General features: G+C 32.8%; 1 protein-coding gene across 2 annotated transcripts; it reads left to right on the top strand.

Annotated features, from left to right (window-relative positions):
• The first annotated feature begins 9,315 nt into the window (after window positions 1-9,315).
• Window positions 9,316-18,268, top strand: LOC142634045 (cyclin-A2-3). 2 transcript variants are annotated; one of them, XM_075808315.1, is made up of 12 exons: window positions 9,316-9,431; window positions 10,891-11,243; window positions 11,680-11,953; window positions 13,164-13,297; window positions 13,636-13,728; window positions 15,115-15,248; window positions 15,778-15,853; window positions 16,929-17,005; window positions 17,103-17,136; window positions 17,247-17,396; window positions 17,488-17,622; window positions 17,770-18,268. In XM_075808315.1, exons 2-12 carry the CDS (start codon window positions 10,950-10,952, stop codon window positions 17,821-17,823), a joined length of 1,455 nt encoding a protein of 484 aa, XP_075664430.1. In that variant the 5' UTR covers window positions 9,316-9,431; window positions 10,891-10,949; the 3' UTR covers window positions 17,824-18,268. The 2 variants fall into 2 exon arrangements, with proteins under 2 accessions (XP_075664430.1, XP_075664429.1); XM_075808314.1 differs by having other exon boundaries at window positions 17,767-17,965.
• Window positions 18,269-18,556: the final 288 nt, after the last annotated feature.

The following is an 18,556-nucleotide window of genomic DNA, read 5'->3' as shown; positions in this document are numbered from 1 at the left end:
GTCCAAGCTACTGGACGACTCAGAACTCTCCGTCTCCAGACCACCATCAAGGGAAGAAGAGGTACTGGACGAATTCCTCTCTTCGCTTGAAGTGTCGGGATCTCTTGGACCTGACGGAAACTTTTCATCGTAGCCCGCCCCCTCGCGGACAAACGACTGGTTACTTGACGCACTAGACATTACCTACATTTATGACGGTATAACCTAAGACACCGACGGATCTAAAGAAAGTGCATATATTTGAAACAATGAAATTAAAAGAAAGACGGAGGAAGGTTTGGAATACTTACCGGATCGAGATGGTTTCAGACGAGGAACGACAGACGGATCTGCTGAACGACAGGAAGGCACGATGGCTGTGACGGTTGCGCTTTGCTCACAAATTTTTGATAAGAAGAGAAAATGAAGGGAGAAATGTCTGGCCTTTTATAGAACAAAGAGCGCAGGATACGAAGCGACGCCTCGATTCGGGGAAATAGCCAATCCACAAGGACCACGTGTTCTTCGTCAGAAATGCAGGCCACGTGTCACCCGTTATGGTATACTATGACCGTCCCCTCTCAATACATTGCTTTAGTCATTCCATGAATCCGTCAGGTTTCAAAGACGGATCCAAGAACTGAAGGGGGCAACTGAAGGGGATAAAAATAGGAGACGGGTGTTCTCATAAAACTTGAAGGGACGGAGAGAATGAAGATGGATTGACACCGTAGGTGACACGACTATGACGGTTAGATTTTGTTGAGTATCCGTCATGTATGAATTAATTGCAGATTCCGGGTTGCATGTTATTTGATATGTCTCGAATGGGCTTTTACTTTATCCCCACGCAAACGTGCATACTTGGACTTCTTGCAACACACGTTTGGGAAGACTCCTATATGGAAAGGAACTTGAGAAGGAAGTTGTATCCTAAAAGAAAGGCAATTCCACTCAATATAAATACCCCAAAAACCCTAGATACGAAGGTACGCACAATATTCTTAACTCTGGCACTCTAGGGTTAAAGGACCAAGATTCTAACTTGACCTTCGGAGGGTTTTCGGCCGGCACCACACCGGTGCTCTCTCTAGGTCTATTATTTTCTTTTCGTAGGTGTTGCTTCGGCTCGAGGGGTGCTTGCAACTCGCTGGTGATTTTTTCGGCATCATCACCATTAAACCCATTGACAAAGAGCTTCCTAAAGAACTACAAGGTGTAGCCACCTACAAAGAAGGTTTTTGGGTCCCTTAATTTGATAGTATATTATTTTCAATCATATATAACATGAGGGAGGCACCATGTGTAGTATTTGTTTCACACACCTCAGTTACACACATTTTTTTAATTGAATTTACGAGTTAAAGACACGATTTTAATTTTGAAATATTGTCTTCAACTCACAAATTTATTTCAAAAAATAAGTATATAACAGAGTGTGTGTAATAATTTATATCTTTATATTAATAAATGCAAAAGAGGAAACTCTATCAATAGCATTGGTTTCCTATGCAAAAATAACAAAGTCGAATATGAGTGCATGACTCTTGCTTGCTAATTGCCCTCAATCATTAGAATTTAGGTAAAAGCTTATTAAAACTTAGTCATAACTCATAAAACAAATCAATGGATATTTCAGGATTGTTAAAGATATTAGGTTTATGCGTACTGGTCCAAGAAACCTAATTATATTACTCAACTCATACATGCTTAATTAGCCTTAGTTTGTAATTATGTGTTTTCCAGCAATCCATAACACAATATTTTCTTTGTGGCCATCTTCTTATCTAAATTAGGGTTTCAAAACTAGCTGTATATGTGTCGGTTTGGGGTTTAAGTTGGTGCCTTTCTACAAAACTAGCTCAACTAAAGTGACTGGCAAGGGATAGGCGAAGCTCTCTTACTAAACAAAAACTTCTTGCATTTCTTAATTTTACATCTAACCCAATTACAATTGAAATATAACTAATAAGTTGAATACAAAGAAATTTTGCAATTACAATTGAAACTTTCTTTTTTAAGTTGAGAAAATTACAATTGAAACTTTTAACATGGAATTTTATATAATCCTAAGTCCTAACACATAAAAATGATATAATGCGTTCAAACGCAGCTCTTGTCTTCCTCGGCGTTCCCATTAGCCAAGGGATGATATTGATGTCTCTTTCGTTCCTATTCAATCTTGTAGATTGCTCCCTGTGGCACTGCTAGAACATTTGGTAAAGGTAATCTTGGTGTGGACAATGGCAGCGTGACTTTCCAATTGATTTACAAACTTTAAAGCAATTTGGGACTCATGGATAATTCGGCCTTTATATTAGCTTTATGCAGGCCCATAATTAACTTCACAAGCTTAATTGGTTTTGTTATGGCTTCTATTAATTGCTAGATCAAGGTTTTTTTTTTATATTTTCACTATTGCTGCCACTCACTCTACAGGTTCATTATAATTTATTATTTTCTACTGTGGACAGCATTTGGATAAACCTCATACGCATCTTGGAAATTTTGGATGCATTAAATATGCTCATTTATATTTCTTTTCTACCTAATTTTAATTTGGCTTTCCTTATGATCGAGCATGCTTAATCATCTTAATTGGCTGAGTATCACGGACCACATTGTTCACTTTTTTTATGATCAAGTGTCTGCATCATCTTCAGGTCCTGCCATTCAGAACACATATTTGATCAGTAGTCCTTTTTTTTCCCCCTCCCTGGTCATGCATCTCTATCATCTTAAAGTTGAATTTCTATATCATCTAGCCTACAATTAGCTCATTGACAACAATTATTATATTCCGCCATTGATCACCTTTGATCATCTTCGTCGTGTTCGTTCTTTGCGAATGGTTCCCAGGGCCTCAGTGTTGCCATTCTTGGGCCATAACAACCCTTCTTTGGTCATTGATGTAGCTTTCTTAGGTCCTTATTGTCTCCTGGCATTCATCCATTATTGTTGTTCGCTGTCATAATCTATGCAAGTTATTTTATATGGTTTATTCATAGTCATCTTCAAGGCATCTTTTACTTTACATGTTTCATTCCAAATTCAAGTTGTCTTCAAGAGTATCCACCTTGATTTTGAGAGGGGGTTGTTAAAGATATTGAGTTTATTTGGATTGGCCTAAGACACCCAACTCGTGCATGCCTAACTCTAACTTCTAATCCTTATATATATCTGGCTTCAATGTAACACAATAATTGAGATTATAGTGAAAATGTAGTCGTCAAGAGTTTCTTTTATAGTCATAAGTCATTAAGTTGGATCACATAATCTTTGCATCCTCTCTCTTTCTCTATATTCTTATAAAATCTAACAAGGATAAAAGAAGTATCTTTGGAGGTGTATTGCACCCAAATCCAAAATTTGATTTGAAAATTTTAGGAAACCTCATGCAAACACATCTCCTTAATTTCTAATAGACAAGTCGACACCATGGGGGTGAGGAATATTTTGTTTTTCAACTAAAACTTAACCCTATGTGTTGTGTGTGAATATGTATGAAATTACCACTTATTTTATTAAGGGAAAAAAAACCATTTATGATTTACATTTTTATGGACAAAAATAAATTACATAAAGAAATAAAAATTATCACTTTTGGTCCTAGTGCGATAATATCAAAATAATCCTCTCTACAATTGTTTCGAATTTTAATAAACACTTTATTTATTTATTTTTATGAGGAAGAAGCATTTAATAAAGAATCTATATGGGGGGACAATTGGCGCCTCAAGTCCTAAGGCCACCTTTGAAAGTACCAAACGAATTAGCTTTTATTTTTTAAAAGACTTTTTGTCTACACCAGCCATCCTCAATGCAAAGGATCCTTCATTTTTTAAGTCATCCCCTCAATTCTAAATGAATGTGCTACTGACAGCAGGTTTTGAGTTTTGATCCATCAACGTGAAGTAATCAAGCTGGTAAGGGCGTAAGGCCATGAAATTCAAACTTCAAATATGTTTCCAAAAAAAATAAAAAATTCAAATATGTCATTCACATTGGTTAATATACTTAGGGTCTGTTTGATAATCGGTTATTGTTGAAAACTGAAAATATTGTAGTAAAATAAATTTTAAATGTGTAAATAGTGTCATGGGATCCAATTTTAATGAAAATTTTGTTAAATTCCGTACTTATAGGTCCTGTAAATAGTACACGCCATATGCACACTATCCAAACTTAAGCTTAGATGTCATCTTAAAAAAGATGCATAATATAATACTATATATATTTTCTTTCTATTATTTGAAGCAGAAAACAATAAGAGGGAGGATGCTATGATTATATTTTTGAATTTGTCTTCGCTATGATACCACTGTGGAGTGGTTAATACCTAATAGAATAGAACATACACACACTGACACTGACACTCTCTCTCTCTCTCTTTGAAATACATAAATAAAAGTAGTCAAGTAATAAACTACCACGTTCTTGAATTTTATTTTTTTTTGGCTAAATAAATACAGATTTATAAAAAAGAAGGAAAAGGAACATACAAAAAAAGGGGGGCCACATTCTTGAACTGAAAATGACAAATTTTATTACTCAATTATTGGCAAGGCAAAGCTTTTCAAAAAAAGGGTTTACTCTTGAGTCTTGACTTGCTGAGAGGGAGTGTTTCCTTTTCATGTGGGGTCCAGATAAGCTTAGAGATAGTTAATCTTTCACAAAGCTGCTAGATCACGTGTTAATAAATAATAATTGTAATAAATTCCCTCCTTTCATTTCAAATACTTTCCTTTCAAATTTCAAATACTTTCCTTCCATTGTCTTTGCTATTTTTCAGTTTTTCTTTTCCGGAAAATTCTTAGGTAGTTCCGGAGCATAGAGAAATGATCTTTCCTCCTCTCACATTCATGGTAGGCCCCACCATGCATTTAATGAACAGGTCCCATCATGAATGTGAGAGGAGGGAGCACCATTTTTCGTGCTCCGGGAGTACCTAAGAATTACTCTCATTTTCCACATCCCTTCCTTTTGAACCGATCTTCTGGTTTTATGAAAATCTGGTTAAAATTTTTAGTATTGGTTGGTTGTTGTAACAATTACATTTACATGAATAATGTATTTGTATTCCTATATGTGGCCATATTTGGGACTATAGTATGGGATGGAAAAGATGATTGCTGTAAGAGTTGATTTATATAAGTTAAATGAGTACAGCTACTAATACAATAGTTTCACTTTCACAACAAATTCATAATAAGACATAAGTAACAAATTGTTATTTGAAATTTGTTCTTGTACAACCATCATTGACATCACTTTTTAAACTATTATTAGCAATTTGCTACTCTCTATTGTAAAAATGTTGTATGCGTAGCTTTATTCAAATTAGATTAGTGTTAAGTTAAATTTGACATTCCTAAAAAATTAAAAAAAAAAAGTGAAAATTGACATTTTCTTTGAACAGAGAGTAAAGATTTATTTAGCCAACTAAACCTTTTATTAAATGATTTGTTTGTTACATGAAATTGTTTTCTGTTTCCCATTTTGATTGCTAAATTCAGGCAACAGATTTCATAAGGTCTAGTCAAACATGTTTTGGTTTCTTTATTCCAAAAACATCCTATACATATGCATTGTCAATTTTTTCTTCTTCTAAACTTCAACAAGAGTAAAACACATCAATAATCTATGAAAACATCCTATTCATATCATCCTCAATAATAGTGGAAGGAAAGCAAGCAATACCACTAAAAACAACACTCTTGGTTTGTTTGTTTGTTTTTTTTTTTTAATGCTGAATTGTTTTCATGTATTAATGTAGAAATAAAAGAGTAACAAGGATTTGTTTCAAATGATGTATAACCTCCAATGTTTTTGAACAGGACAAGATCTGAGTCATTATGCATTACACATAAACCTTGTAGTGCAAAACGTTGAGTGATAGAGCCTGGGTTACACATGTCGAGCCCACATGAGTGACATGACATCCTGTTCATATTAGAATCATGAGGTGGTTTTTATATTTTTATGGCAATGAGTGGCAGCTATGGAGTGAGACAATGGCAAAAGACAAAAGTAGCAGCTACATGCGAACGGAGTGGTGGACAGAGCAAAATTAATAAGCGCTTTTTTTTTTTTTTTTTTTTTTTCCCCCCATAATTTTTTACAATTTATTAAGAATTTATTAAGATGATAACTGTTTTTAGCTAAATTGGGGGGGGGGGGGGGGGGGAGGTTTGAAGTTGAACTATGAACCCATACAATAGGCACCATAGAGGAAACTGATACCAATAAACTAACATCTTGAACCCTTGTTTATTAAGGTGACAATTTATCATTGGAGTAACTTTATTTTTATATAAACTTCTTATTAATATCATTTAATTATGCTCAAATTATAACATATAACCTAAATAGGCAATATACTTGTTGGTGATAGAAATGGTGGTAACTACTAGAAATGGGGTTCGTTTTGTTTAATAATTTTATTTTAAAAAGAGAAATGTTATACCAACAACAATTTTATAATAAATCCTATGTAATAAATTAGATTGTTACTAATTGTTACCGGTAAGTAAAAAAGTTATTTCAGTGGCACGTTCAAGCTAAAACCAGTAACAACTTACTACCTAAAATTTGCTGTGAAAATATTGTAATGATAGCATTTTTCTTTTAAAAATTGTTTTATTAATTAAGATTGTTTTAGAAGTATTTTAGAGGATACAAATTTTCCAGGATTGAATACGTGAAACTGATGTCTTGAAGAGACAAGTTCAATGTTAAGGATATTAAAAAAAATGTTATATCCCAAAATAACTTTCAAATATTAGTCTTAGAAAAAAAACCATTTTTTGACAATGTTTTTTATTTTTAAATAATTATTTACCAAGTTAAAATGATGATAAGGACTTAGTGTGCACTTGGCTCCAAATTAAAAAAATCAACTTATTTTACTATTCAGCTTATTTTTGTTACTATTCATAGCCCTCACTGCACTTTTTGGTACTATTTATGGGTCTTATTGTACTATTTCAGTTAACTTTTATCTTTATTTACAGTACTTTTAGTAAAAAGTTTTCAATTTCAGCAAAATAAACGGATTTCAAACAGACTTTTAGATATTAGAAATAAGTTGAATAGGCAGGGTGTTGTTGACAGTGCAGTGCTCTAGACACTACTAATGTTAGAGTAAAAAAGATGGGAGTGACCACAGTAAAGTTAAGATATTAACGGCAATTGATAATGATTATAATGAGAACATTGGTGACTAAAGGTTGAGTAATATGGTTATGGTATGATTGTTTGCAGTGACAACAATGCTGGATGCCACAAATAGTGTGGGGATATTGAGAACATAAAAAGTGAACCTTAATTGGTTTTTTATGTTGATAAGCAAACACCTTGTATATGCAGTATGCCAAGTTCTTTCGTCTTTAACTTGTTCCCAAACTTTTTAGTGCAAACCAAAATAGGGTGTTTCCTTCTCTCTCTCTCTCTCTCTCAAACTCAAAAGCAATATTTTTGAAATTTGTATTTTGAATTGCAAAATGAAATCATGTGTACCAAGCTGTCTTGGGTTTGGGAAACCTTGTGTTATTACTTATTATTCAAATCTTGACGTAAAAAACAATTAAGCAGAAATAAGAAAATGTCAAATCGATGTTTTAATGATAATGTCACAAAATTTGGAATTCATAGACAAAGATGCAAGCTGTAACAAATTAGACTTTTTTACATGCCAATCTAGTAATGCAAACGTAATACTAAAAGTGATGAAAATGTTAACTAAATTTCTTCATGGTATATTGATTGATGATATAATATTAGAATGTCATTGCTTTTGACATTTCCTTATTTGCGGATTTCCCATATTTCCCACTTCCTAGGAGGTAGGACTTAATGCCAAGAATGGAAGCCTCTATGATGTTTATTTTGTTTTCTATTTTTATTTAGTCTTGTCTAAATTAATAATATTTTTTTATTCAAATGAATCATATTTATAACAATGATTAAAAAAAAAGAGTATCCTCCTTTTTTTTATTATTTTTTATGAGAGAGTTTAACTTATAACGTTCATTCTTAATGATAATTTTTTATTATTAGACTAAGACAATAATCAATTTTTTTGTATAGGTTGGAATTGAACTCCCAGATCTCTTATTCAATTATCAGAGACTTTATTAGTTGATTTAATTGAAACTCACATAAGAGTATCCTCCTCCAGTCTTGCTATTTAATGCTAATTTTTTTTCCTCCTTTACTATTCTAAGTATGAAAGATGTGCACTCACCTTATCAAAAATTATCTACTTGTCACGTTTTCTCCCATTATATTATGGATCAGGCTCTTTATTCTTTCTCTCCCTTCTAAAATGAAGAAAATAATACTAATACAAAAGTAAATGGGAGAAAGAAAAAATTTGCTTATTTTAGTGCATTGTATTATAAAATAAAGAATAAAATGTAGGTTGTGTTTTTTTTTTAAATGATAATGTAAAATAGATAAAATGTACATATTTTTAAAGAAGGTAATGAAAATGCCTTAATGTTTATTGTAAAATATAAAAGTAATTTACATTTATTAAATTTCACAAGAAACCATTTTTTTTTTTGATACACACAAGAAACCATTCTAATTTGAGATAGAAACTATTTCCTTGTAAGGATAAACTGTCTAGATTCAGCCCAAAAACTTTGGATTAGATTAAATTCTTGTAGTGACTGTAATTTATTGCAGTTTCTTTTTCAAGTATATATATACACAAAACTATGAAATCAATAGAAAATAAAAAATTAAAAAAATTCCTGACAGAGACTATTCAATAATACTGGTCTCCGTTACACTGAACAGAGCAACCAATTCCAATATCCCGAAGCACTTTAAAACTAACCTAGAATGTTCACTATAAACGTGGCGTGATCCTATTCGTCAAATTTGTATACATTTGTAGTTCCAGCCGCAGGGGATTCCAACCTAAACCTAATCTATAACAAATTGAACCTGAACGGCTAAACGTGAACCTAAACCTATTTAATGACCAAACAACCCATCAAATCCCAGATACCAAAACTACAAGACAATGTAATAAGGTCCAAACAATAGGGGGTAAAACCGTAAACTAACAACGTTAAACGACCACGCGCGATCTTAAAACGTAGTATAAAGCAAATCTCAAAATAATAAATAAAACAAACAAATGAAAATTGAAACAGCTCACACTCATCAATGAAGTTATCTTTTACTTTCAATTTTTGCAAAGTCAAATGGTCAACCCCCCATTATTTTAATAATAATAATAATAATATTATTATTATTTTTATTATTATTATTATTTTTGGGTTCTCAAAGAATTTAAACTCCAAGACTATCCCGCTCACTTTCACTGCCATTGTTTCTCTCTCTCTCTCTCTCTCTCTCTCTCTCTCTCTCACTTTCTCACTCTCTTTCTCAGAGTCTCTCTGAGTTTTGTTGGAGGAGCTTTTAGAAGAGAGATTCAGGTCAATTTTCATGCATAAATTTATACACAAATGTAGATTTGTATAATGTACTATATGTTTATTAATGTTTTTCTTTTTTGTTCGGATTTTTTTTTTTTGAATTTTGGACATTGGGTGATTTGTGGTTTATTTGGACAAAAATCGAAAAGGGCTTAGTGGGTTTGTTTTAATTTTTCATTTTCTTGGAGTTTTGGGGGTGGTTGTTTGGTTGGTGGGAAAATGTGGGAAAAGAAATGATTTTTTTTTAAAAAGTTTTGAAGGTTGGATTGCTTTTTTGAAGTATTTGTGGCCAAAGAAGTGCAAAATTTATGAAACCATTTGTTCATGGTTCGATTTTCTTTGGAACATTTTTTGAAGCAAAATTTGAAATGAAAGAGAACAAGACGTAAGAATATACTTTTCTTTTCTTCTAGTCCTCATTTTCTGAGCCCCAGAAAATGGTAAATCTTGAATTATTGGAACCTAGATTTGCAAGAAGAAAGTTGTTTTCTTTGCATTTCCTTGGTTTTTAAATTTTTTTTCTTTTGGGTTAAAGAATGCTGAGAATTTGTGGTTAAAGAAAAAGAAGCTGAATTTAAAAAAAAATCTTTTTAAAGTATATTGTTCTGGATATTGTTTCTTGGATCCAAGGTTATTTCAAAATTTGAGAATTTTTTCTATGGCTTTTTATTTTTATTTTTCTTTTTTGAAAATTCAGGGTTCAAATTTATTCTAATTTTGTTTAACCTTTTAAATCAGGCATTATAATTTATTGCCAATATTTCCCTGCTCGTGTCTAAGATTTTCTTGCATTTCTCTTAGAACGGTTTCTCTGTGATTTGCAATTCTGCAAGAATTTTTGAAAAAGATTTTGGTTAAGGTTATATGTTTGCATTCTATGTTATCTTTATTGTGTGTGAAAGGCTGTTTGATGCTCTTATTTGTTTATTTACTATGTTGTTAAGATTGTGTCCAAAACCTGCTTGATGGAAACTATCTTGATTTTGTTGGTTTGCTAGTTGATTACTTTGTTTCAAGGGAAAAGAAAGTTTGGATTATGAAGAAAGAAATTTGGGGGTGTAGTTAAATGCCTTGAAGGCATAATGTAGTAATGAAGGTGATAGTGATACATGGCCTTAGAGAGAGAGTTTTAGTAGAAATGGATTCATGTGGTTGACTCCAATTATCTAGGATTATGACTACAAGGGAACATGAATTGGGGACTTGCAAAATCTTTTTTTTTTACTCTTCATAGGGAGTTAGGACTGGAAATGGTTTTTCTTTGAAGTTGTGTTCACAACACACCTAATATTTTCTTCAGTGAATGTTGTTATTGCTAATGGAACATATTTTACGTACTAACCTGGTGTTGCCAAGATTAATAAAAATTCTTGTTACTCTAGCTGTATTTCTACAGGCTTATTGCCAGAACAGCTTGTTCTTAAATTAATTTTGCATTTGTTTGTTCATTTTGTTGCAGGTGTAGTTTAAATTTAATGCTTTGGGTTTGAGCTTTTCTTTTCTCTGAGGTTTCTAAACATGAGAAAAGAAAATCTGGTTACTGTTAAGGGTGGAGAGCTTACTGCTCCATTAACACGTGCTAGAGCTGCCGCCTTTCGTGTATCTGGACAATTGCCCCCTTTAAAAGCTCCTACACAACAAAATCTGAAGCGGACTCTGCAAGGAATCCAAAAAAAAACTGCCTTGGATGAGAACAACAATGCTCCCAGTAATGCATGTCTTAAGCGTAAGAGGAGGGCTGTTCTTCAGGATGTCACCAATTCTTGCTGCAATGGCTCGTATAGGAGCTGCTTGAATGCAGCAAAAATTCAGGTTAATATTCCATCTAATTTATTCATGATCTTGGTTTTGTCTTCTTGTCAATTTTCGAAAGAAATAATGACAAGCTTATATATATATATATATATATATATATATATATATATATATATATATATATATATATATTATATTTGCGAGTTGAGCCAGAAAATATGATGCCTGTTTTGAATTTTTTTGGTAATTGATCATGTAATAAGTACAAATATTTTGATAGGTAAAATAACCATTAATGAAAACAAAGAATTGCCCCTATGAAGGATTGACAATCATGTAATCAGTACAATTTAAATGACAATCATTTTAACGTTCTATTTACTGGAAAATGTATAACAAGTTGAGAGATTCAGCGGGCAGATTAGTATTGTTGCCAAAGCTCTGATTACTCAAGAATCTGAGTTTTGCTTCCTTTTGTATTGCTGAATGTCAGGCTAAGAACAGCAAGTCAATTAAAAAGGGTCAGGTGAAGGTCTGCAAAGTGGCACCATCAAATGCTGTAGAAGTCCCAAAGTTTCAAACTGGTTCAAAAGCAAATGTTCTTCAAGAAGCAGGAAAAATAAATCCTAGATCAGAAGAAGTTACATGTTCAGTTTACTTGGAAGAAAAGGTACCTCTTTGGTTAACTACCATAGGGAAGCATGGGATCGATGACCATTGTCTTGAAAATCAGAGTTCTTCACAGGCTCAAAGTTCTCCAAAGAAAGGTTTGTTGTCTACTTCAATTTCACACCTCCATGCATGGTAACCATAACATGCATAATATTACTACTTAGAAATGAAGTTCAAGAAGGAATCCATTTCCAGGAGACTCATGTGTGTTGATGTCTTTTTGTTTTGAAGTGTAAAAAAGGCCTGATAATGAAGTATATACCAAAATCATGATACTGAATAAGAACTGAATGTGGGACTGTAATCCAGTAGTAGTTAATAAGTGGAGAGCTCAAAGGGTTAAATTGGCTCTTTAGGTTTGACCTGAGCTGGTTTCATGATTATAAAATTTGTTTGTGTATTCCTCATATGCAATGTGGTATTAGCCAATTGTAGCTGCCAAGTACAGAAAACACTTCAACAATACAGACCATATATATAGTAAGAACAATTCAAATCCAAACTCTAAGACTTTAAACAAGTATAAAAGTACACCACATATATAATAAGAACTGTTCAACAAAGATATATGATTATATGCTTATAGCTTGTTGTCTGAGGTTCCAATTTCTCAAAGTGAGCATGTGACCCTTTGGGGAGAGCTTTGCAATTAGCTGAAAATAACATGAAATCAGTTTAATCTCCCACAAGGAGTAGAATGAACATTTTTACTTTAATTATTTTGCTTTGCAATGTCTTACCATCATGGAATCTTTGTCATTCACAAGATGGCCAACCCACTTAATTGGAAATCTTTGTTGAATGCAATAATTTTGAGTTCTGCTAGCACCGTATGTTGCTTTCTAAGCTTCTTTTGCCATAACATGAATATTTCAAATTATTAGCGAGTCATTTAGTGTCCGTTTAGGAACAATTTATTTAGCTGAATTTGAAAACTTTTTGTTAAAAGTATAGAAAGAAAAGGTTAAAAGCTAGTTAGATAGTACAATGAGACCTATGAATAGTATCAAAAAGTGCAATGAGACTCATGAATAGTACAAAAAAGAAGTTAAAAACTCAAATAAGCTGGGATTTTCATCACATGATTCACATCCCAAACAGACACTTATGTTTAAGTGGGTTTGGTTCTTCAAGATAATTGATTATATGTTAATTAACATGGTTAATACGGTTTCATATCAAGGGCAAAGGTAACTCATGAATCATGGCTGATTGTTTGCTAAAAGGGATATTTCTGTTTTTTCTCTGTCATATATAGATGCATGCAGCAAACAGTGACATTTTTTGTTTAAATGGTTTCACCAGTCAAAGGTGGCCTTTCTGGAGACATGCTTATATCAAACATGCCAGACATTACAGACATTGATGCAGATCATAAGGACCCTCAATTATGCAGTGTCTATGCCCCTGAAATATATAGCAATTTACGTGTTGCTGAGGTTTGTGCTGTAGATAGATACCTTTCTTTTATTTGTATAATAGTCAGTTTTCCCTTTTATTGCCCCCACTAATTATATTTCAAACTTTTGGATCAAGATTTTGTTTATTTTGGTTGTTCAGCAATTTTCTTCTAAGAAGGGAGAGGATAGAGAAAATATACTATGAAATATATGACATGGTAAACCGAGGATAAAAAACAGTAACAACCTTAAATCAAAACTAATTAATGCAGCTCAGAATGCTGAAAATATATGTATTTCCACTTATTATTATGGTTGCTCAGGTCATTAAGAGTATACATGATGCCTACTAATGGGTTAATCTTTTGTTTCTACAGCTTGTCCGGAGACCATGTCCTAATTTCATGGAAACAGTACAGAGAGATATAACTCAAAGCATGCGGGGGATTCTGGTTGATTGGCTTGTAGAGGTTAGTATCATGTCACTGCCTGACATCATAAGTGGTCTAAATTACACATGCTTTTGTTAAGTGCACATCCGTAGGTGTGTTTTATGAAGCTATTGATGATGATTTCTGTGTCTCACACTCAAGTGATGTCCGTCATTAAAGGGATACCTGCCTTTCTGTATTATATACTGGGCAATCTTGGCAGCCTTAAACTTTTATTTATGTTTTTAGTTTTAATTTAACTTTGAGTTTATCCCTGTTGACCAGATGCTCGTTAATCCTGCTCAAAAGCTTACAGAAACCATATGCATGTATATTAGGATTGTCCTTTACCATTTTTTTTATAATTAATTGTCACTTAAGTTGTACTGCAATTTGACCTACACGAATTTGCTGATGCAATGAATACTCAAGGGTCATAACATGGCAGATAAATGAAAGAATATCCCATCAAAATGTCCTATTACTGATCTATTAAGTGATGAGTTTTCTTTATAAAAAAAAATTGAGAAGCATTAATTGAGATGCATAGTTGCATATGTGATGATTCCTATAGATCTTTTTAATTTTTATAAATATTGCCTTTTAGCATGCCTAACCATGTGTTTTTATTTAGAAAGCTTCAATGCCAATAACATTCTGATGGCTATTTAGAGCACCCTTGAACTTGTTTGATTAGAACCAAATGATTTTATACTGTTTCTACTTTCACGTTAAAATGAAATTTCTCATATTATTAAATAATTAACTCAGCCAACTTTCTTGTCCTAATTTTTAGTTTTGCTTTTTCTGGGCAACATATCCAAATTACTTTTTCCAAAGCTCCTTCCTCCACTTAGGAAATTATATTAATAGCGACCTTTCATATATTGAGGTTGAAAGTGTATCATCTATGATTTGGCTTGACATTAATACTTAATGCAACATATTGTGATGCTTATAATAATATTCATCAACAAAGTATGATGTTTATTTGATCAGTTTGAAATTGTTACATTCAGCTTCAATATAGAGTAAAATGGAAAATTTTGGTACAGTGAACTCCCATATTGTTGTGTTGTGTCAAACATTGTCAAGGTGTATCTATTTCTAATAAAAATTACTGTTGTTTTGTTGCTCCAGCCGCTGCTACACAAGTTATGTTGTCATTGTTGGTAATTTATTTTGTAATGTAAATTAACATTAACTTTGCACTATTTGATTGATAAGAATTTCATACAATTTTGCAACAAATTTTCTCAAGTCTCCTTCAGTTTGTGTAATTTAAATGGATATTAGGCTTCTTGATGACTATTCAGTGGTGTAATGCTCTGTTATGCATTTTTTTTCAATGTGGTGTGAATGTAAAAAGTAAAAAGTATGAATAAAATAAAATAACTCTTTCTTATCAATTTAATTTTGTTTCAGGTATCTGAGGAATATAGGTTGGTGCCGGACACGCTTTATCTCACAGTTTATCTCATTGATTGGTTTCTTGCTCAAAATTACATGGAAAGACAAAAACTTCAACTTCTTGGCATCACTTGCATGCTAATTGCCTCGTAAGCTTCCTTATCTGTAGCAGAGTTAACTGCATGATACTCATGGTCGGGTTTTTCATGACTACAATCTTAAATTGTACTAATTTTTTAACTTCTCCTTTCCTAATATGTTTTATCAAATGAAATAAAATGATATTTTTTTTGTCAATCTTGTCTAACATGCAGTGATATATATATATATATATACATACATACATACATATATATATATATATATATATATGTAAAGGTTGAATATTTTGTTAAACTTTGTGTTTCTTTAAATTATATAGGATGATTTACAAAATATCCAATGAGGAAAAATTAAGTTTATAAGCTGAAAGACGATTATAATAACTTTTTAAACAATTTCTTGTTCAGCATATTTTGCTTTACGGATGACCATCGTTCAACAAAATTATATTGTCAAATGTTATTCCTTTTAAGTGATTGTAAACTTGCAAGTTCCATTTAGTCAAATTAAATCTTTTCCCCCCCTGCACTTAGTATTTACTGAATGAAGTTCATCTCTTTGTGGTTTAATTTAAAGGAAGTATGAAGAAATATGTGCACCGCGTGTGGAAGAGTTTTGCCTCATCACAGACAACACTTACACAAGAGAGGAGGTATGTCATGGTTCTTTCTCTCAGCCCATAGAATGTTTTACTCATAAACTTAAAGAATAAGGAAGTAAACAAATTTTTTTAATCCCGGTTGACCAATTACAGTATAAATTATGTATTATCTGGAGTTATCTATATCTTCCATCTATTCAACTTTACCTAAATCAGTTTATTGCCTAGGTATCAGTATGAGCTTATGAGGTCCCAAACAAATTGATATTAGTGTGAACTTGGTCTCTTTGCTCTCATGTGGATTATCTTCACCATATAAAAGCTATTGAGATCTCCAAAACATTTTTTTGAAGACAATTCCTCATATGATGCTGATATGCTGCAATGGCTTGATAGGATTGGAAACTTTGGAGAAAAGAAGAAAAATGGAGGGGAGAAAAAGGGAAAAGAGATTATGGATTCCATTTCGACTTGAAGTTGAAAAAATTCTCACCAATGAGTTCTAGCTCAAACAGTACCTCCTCTCCCATTAGAAATGATGGGAGGTTAAGGTCAAGGGTTCAAAGCCCGCTAGGTGCATGCGTAAACTTATTGATATAAAAAATATTATAAAAAAAAAAAGAAAAACTTTGTAATCATTCCCAAAATATTCACCCACCATACGTATTTGGTGCTTTTTTGGTTATAATATAATTCTTATGACACCTTGTTGGAGGTTAGATTTTTTTAAAATGGTAACATGATAAAAAATTGGCTATTAGAGTTATTTCTGTAATACTTAGCTATGTGGATATGCATGAGCTGCGGCATTCCTGGGGTCACTAGTTAAGTAGGTATATGGAAATCACATTTCACTGAAATATAGGAGGTATGGAAATGATCTGTCACAGCAGTGTGACTGTAGAACTCCTAAATCACTCTTTTTAATCTGTTTAATTTATGAAGATGTCTAGTGCTTCACTTTTATGGCCAGGTTGTAGGCCCTGTACTTCATAAAGTTTTAAACAATTACACAATTTGACTGACAAAGAGATGTTCTTTTAAGTATTAGAATTCAGACTATTGGCACAACCTGCCAAAATCCTTTTTTTTTGGGGATTTGCTTTCCTGAATAAAATGATGGCAGGTATTGGAACTGGAGATTCAAGTATTGAAGTATATTGGCTTTCAACTGGTTGCACCTACTGCAAAAACTTTTCTCAGGTACTTCAGCTTATCTGTCATTTTCATTCATACTGCTTACAGTTTCAGTATGTATTTTCAAGTTCCTAATATGATTTTACAAATTCGTTATTTCCAGGAGATTTCTTCGAGCAGCACAAGCTTCATACAAGGTAACATGGTTGGCCTAAGTCATTCCTGGCCTTGGTTTGGGAAATGCCAATCTCTTTAGATTTGAACCTTTTGGATTGTCAAATCTAATTTTTACATATGGAAAATGCAGACCCCTAGTGTTGAACTGGAGTACTTGGCCAACTTTTTAGCTGAACTAACCTTAATTGACTATGGCTTCTTGAATTACCTTCCATCTGTCATAGCTGCATCAGCTGTATTTCTCGCCAGATGGACATTAGATCAGTCAAATCACCCATGGGTTTGAATTTTCTCCTTTCTTTCTTTGTTTATTTACTTTCCATGTACTGAATTATATACTAGAAAGATGACTTCTTCTGTGTATCTGGCAGAATCCAACTCTAGAACACTATACCTCTTACAAGGCATCAGATTTGAAAACCACAGTTCTTGCCTTACAAGATCTACAGTTGAACACCAATGGATGTCCTCTGAGTTCTATACGAATGAAGTATAGGCAACAGAAGGTAACAAATAGAACAATATACACAAAAATTCATGCTTGCTTTATTATAGAGTTCCCTTGGACTCGTATTTTTAACTTATGATTGACAATCATGTAGGGTTGGTTTTACATAACCTTGAGTTCACTAATGAGATTTTTTTTGTAGCAGTTTAAGTCTGTGGCGGCTTTGTCTTCCCCAAAACTGCTAGAAACACTATTCTGAGGATAACATGGCTGTTAGATCTTTATTGCAAGGGACTACTAACAGATACGTATACTTTCCAGAAGAAAGTGTAATCTGGATATGTCACTTACTCCACGAGGTTCTACTTGATATCTAATCTTAATCCTTCCTCATCTCTATTCATATTCATTTTGGCCAATTTTTTGAATCTTTGTTGATAGTCTTTGTGACCATGGGTTGGGTTCTCTCGAACCTGTTTTTGTAAGGTTGAATCTAAGAACTAGGGATGTCTGGGTTTTATGTCTGAAGTGTTTTACGGTTAATATAGTCACTTTTCTTCAGCTTAAACCAGCACATTATCAGAGACTGTAACAGAGAATTAATTTGCTAAGTTGTAAAGTTTGCAAGACAAGAACTAGCTGAATGTAACTATCACAGCCAAAGCTTCAATTCAATCAACTATTTCTCTTTGTAATTGTGTTCACTTTACTTGTGGCTTGTTGTTTGCATTTAATTTTTTCGCATTACTTCAACTTGTTCGACTTGTAAATTCAGTTATGTTTTTTGCCTCTCCACAAATTTCTTTATTGTGTTAGTGTTTTTGCTTTCAAAAATGCCTTTTTGGGTGTGTTTGAATATGATCATGCTGCGTTCGTCTCATCATAGTGAGAAACATGTAGTTTTGATTTGAAAAAGAAGTCTTGCATTATTGGTTATTAGACAAAAAAAAATCCTACACTAATAATCTCCCCATAGTTTGAACAGTCATGGG

The sequence above is a fragment of the Castanea sativa genome, chromosome 5 (genome assembly GCF_040712315.1).
Source record: "Castanea sativa cultivar Marrone di Chiusa Pesio chromosome 5, ASM4071231v1".
Lineage (NCBI taxonomy): Eukaryota > Viridiplantae > Streptophyta > Magnoliopsida > Fagales > Fagaceae > Castanea > Castanea sativa.
This window is presented reverse-complemented; position numbering and strand designations above follow the sequence as displayed.

Excerpts from the sequence above, each read along its gene's own strand:
- LOC142634045 (XM_075808314.1), top strand. The coding sequence starts at position 10,950 with ATGAGAAAAGAAAATCTGGTTACTGTTAAGGGTGGAGAGCTTACTGCT. Across the intron at positions 11,244-11,679 it reads TGAATGCAGCAAAAATTCAG|GCTAAGAACAGCAAGTCAAT; the intron begins GTTAATATTCCA and ends GCTGAATGTCAG. Across the intron at positions 15,854-16,928 it reads ACACTTACACAAGAGAGGAG|GTATTGGAACTGGAGATTCA; the intron begins GTATGTCATGGT and ends AAATGATGGCAG.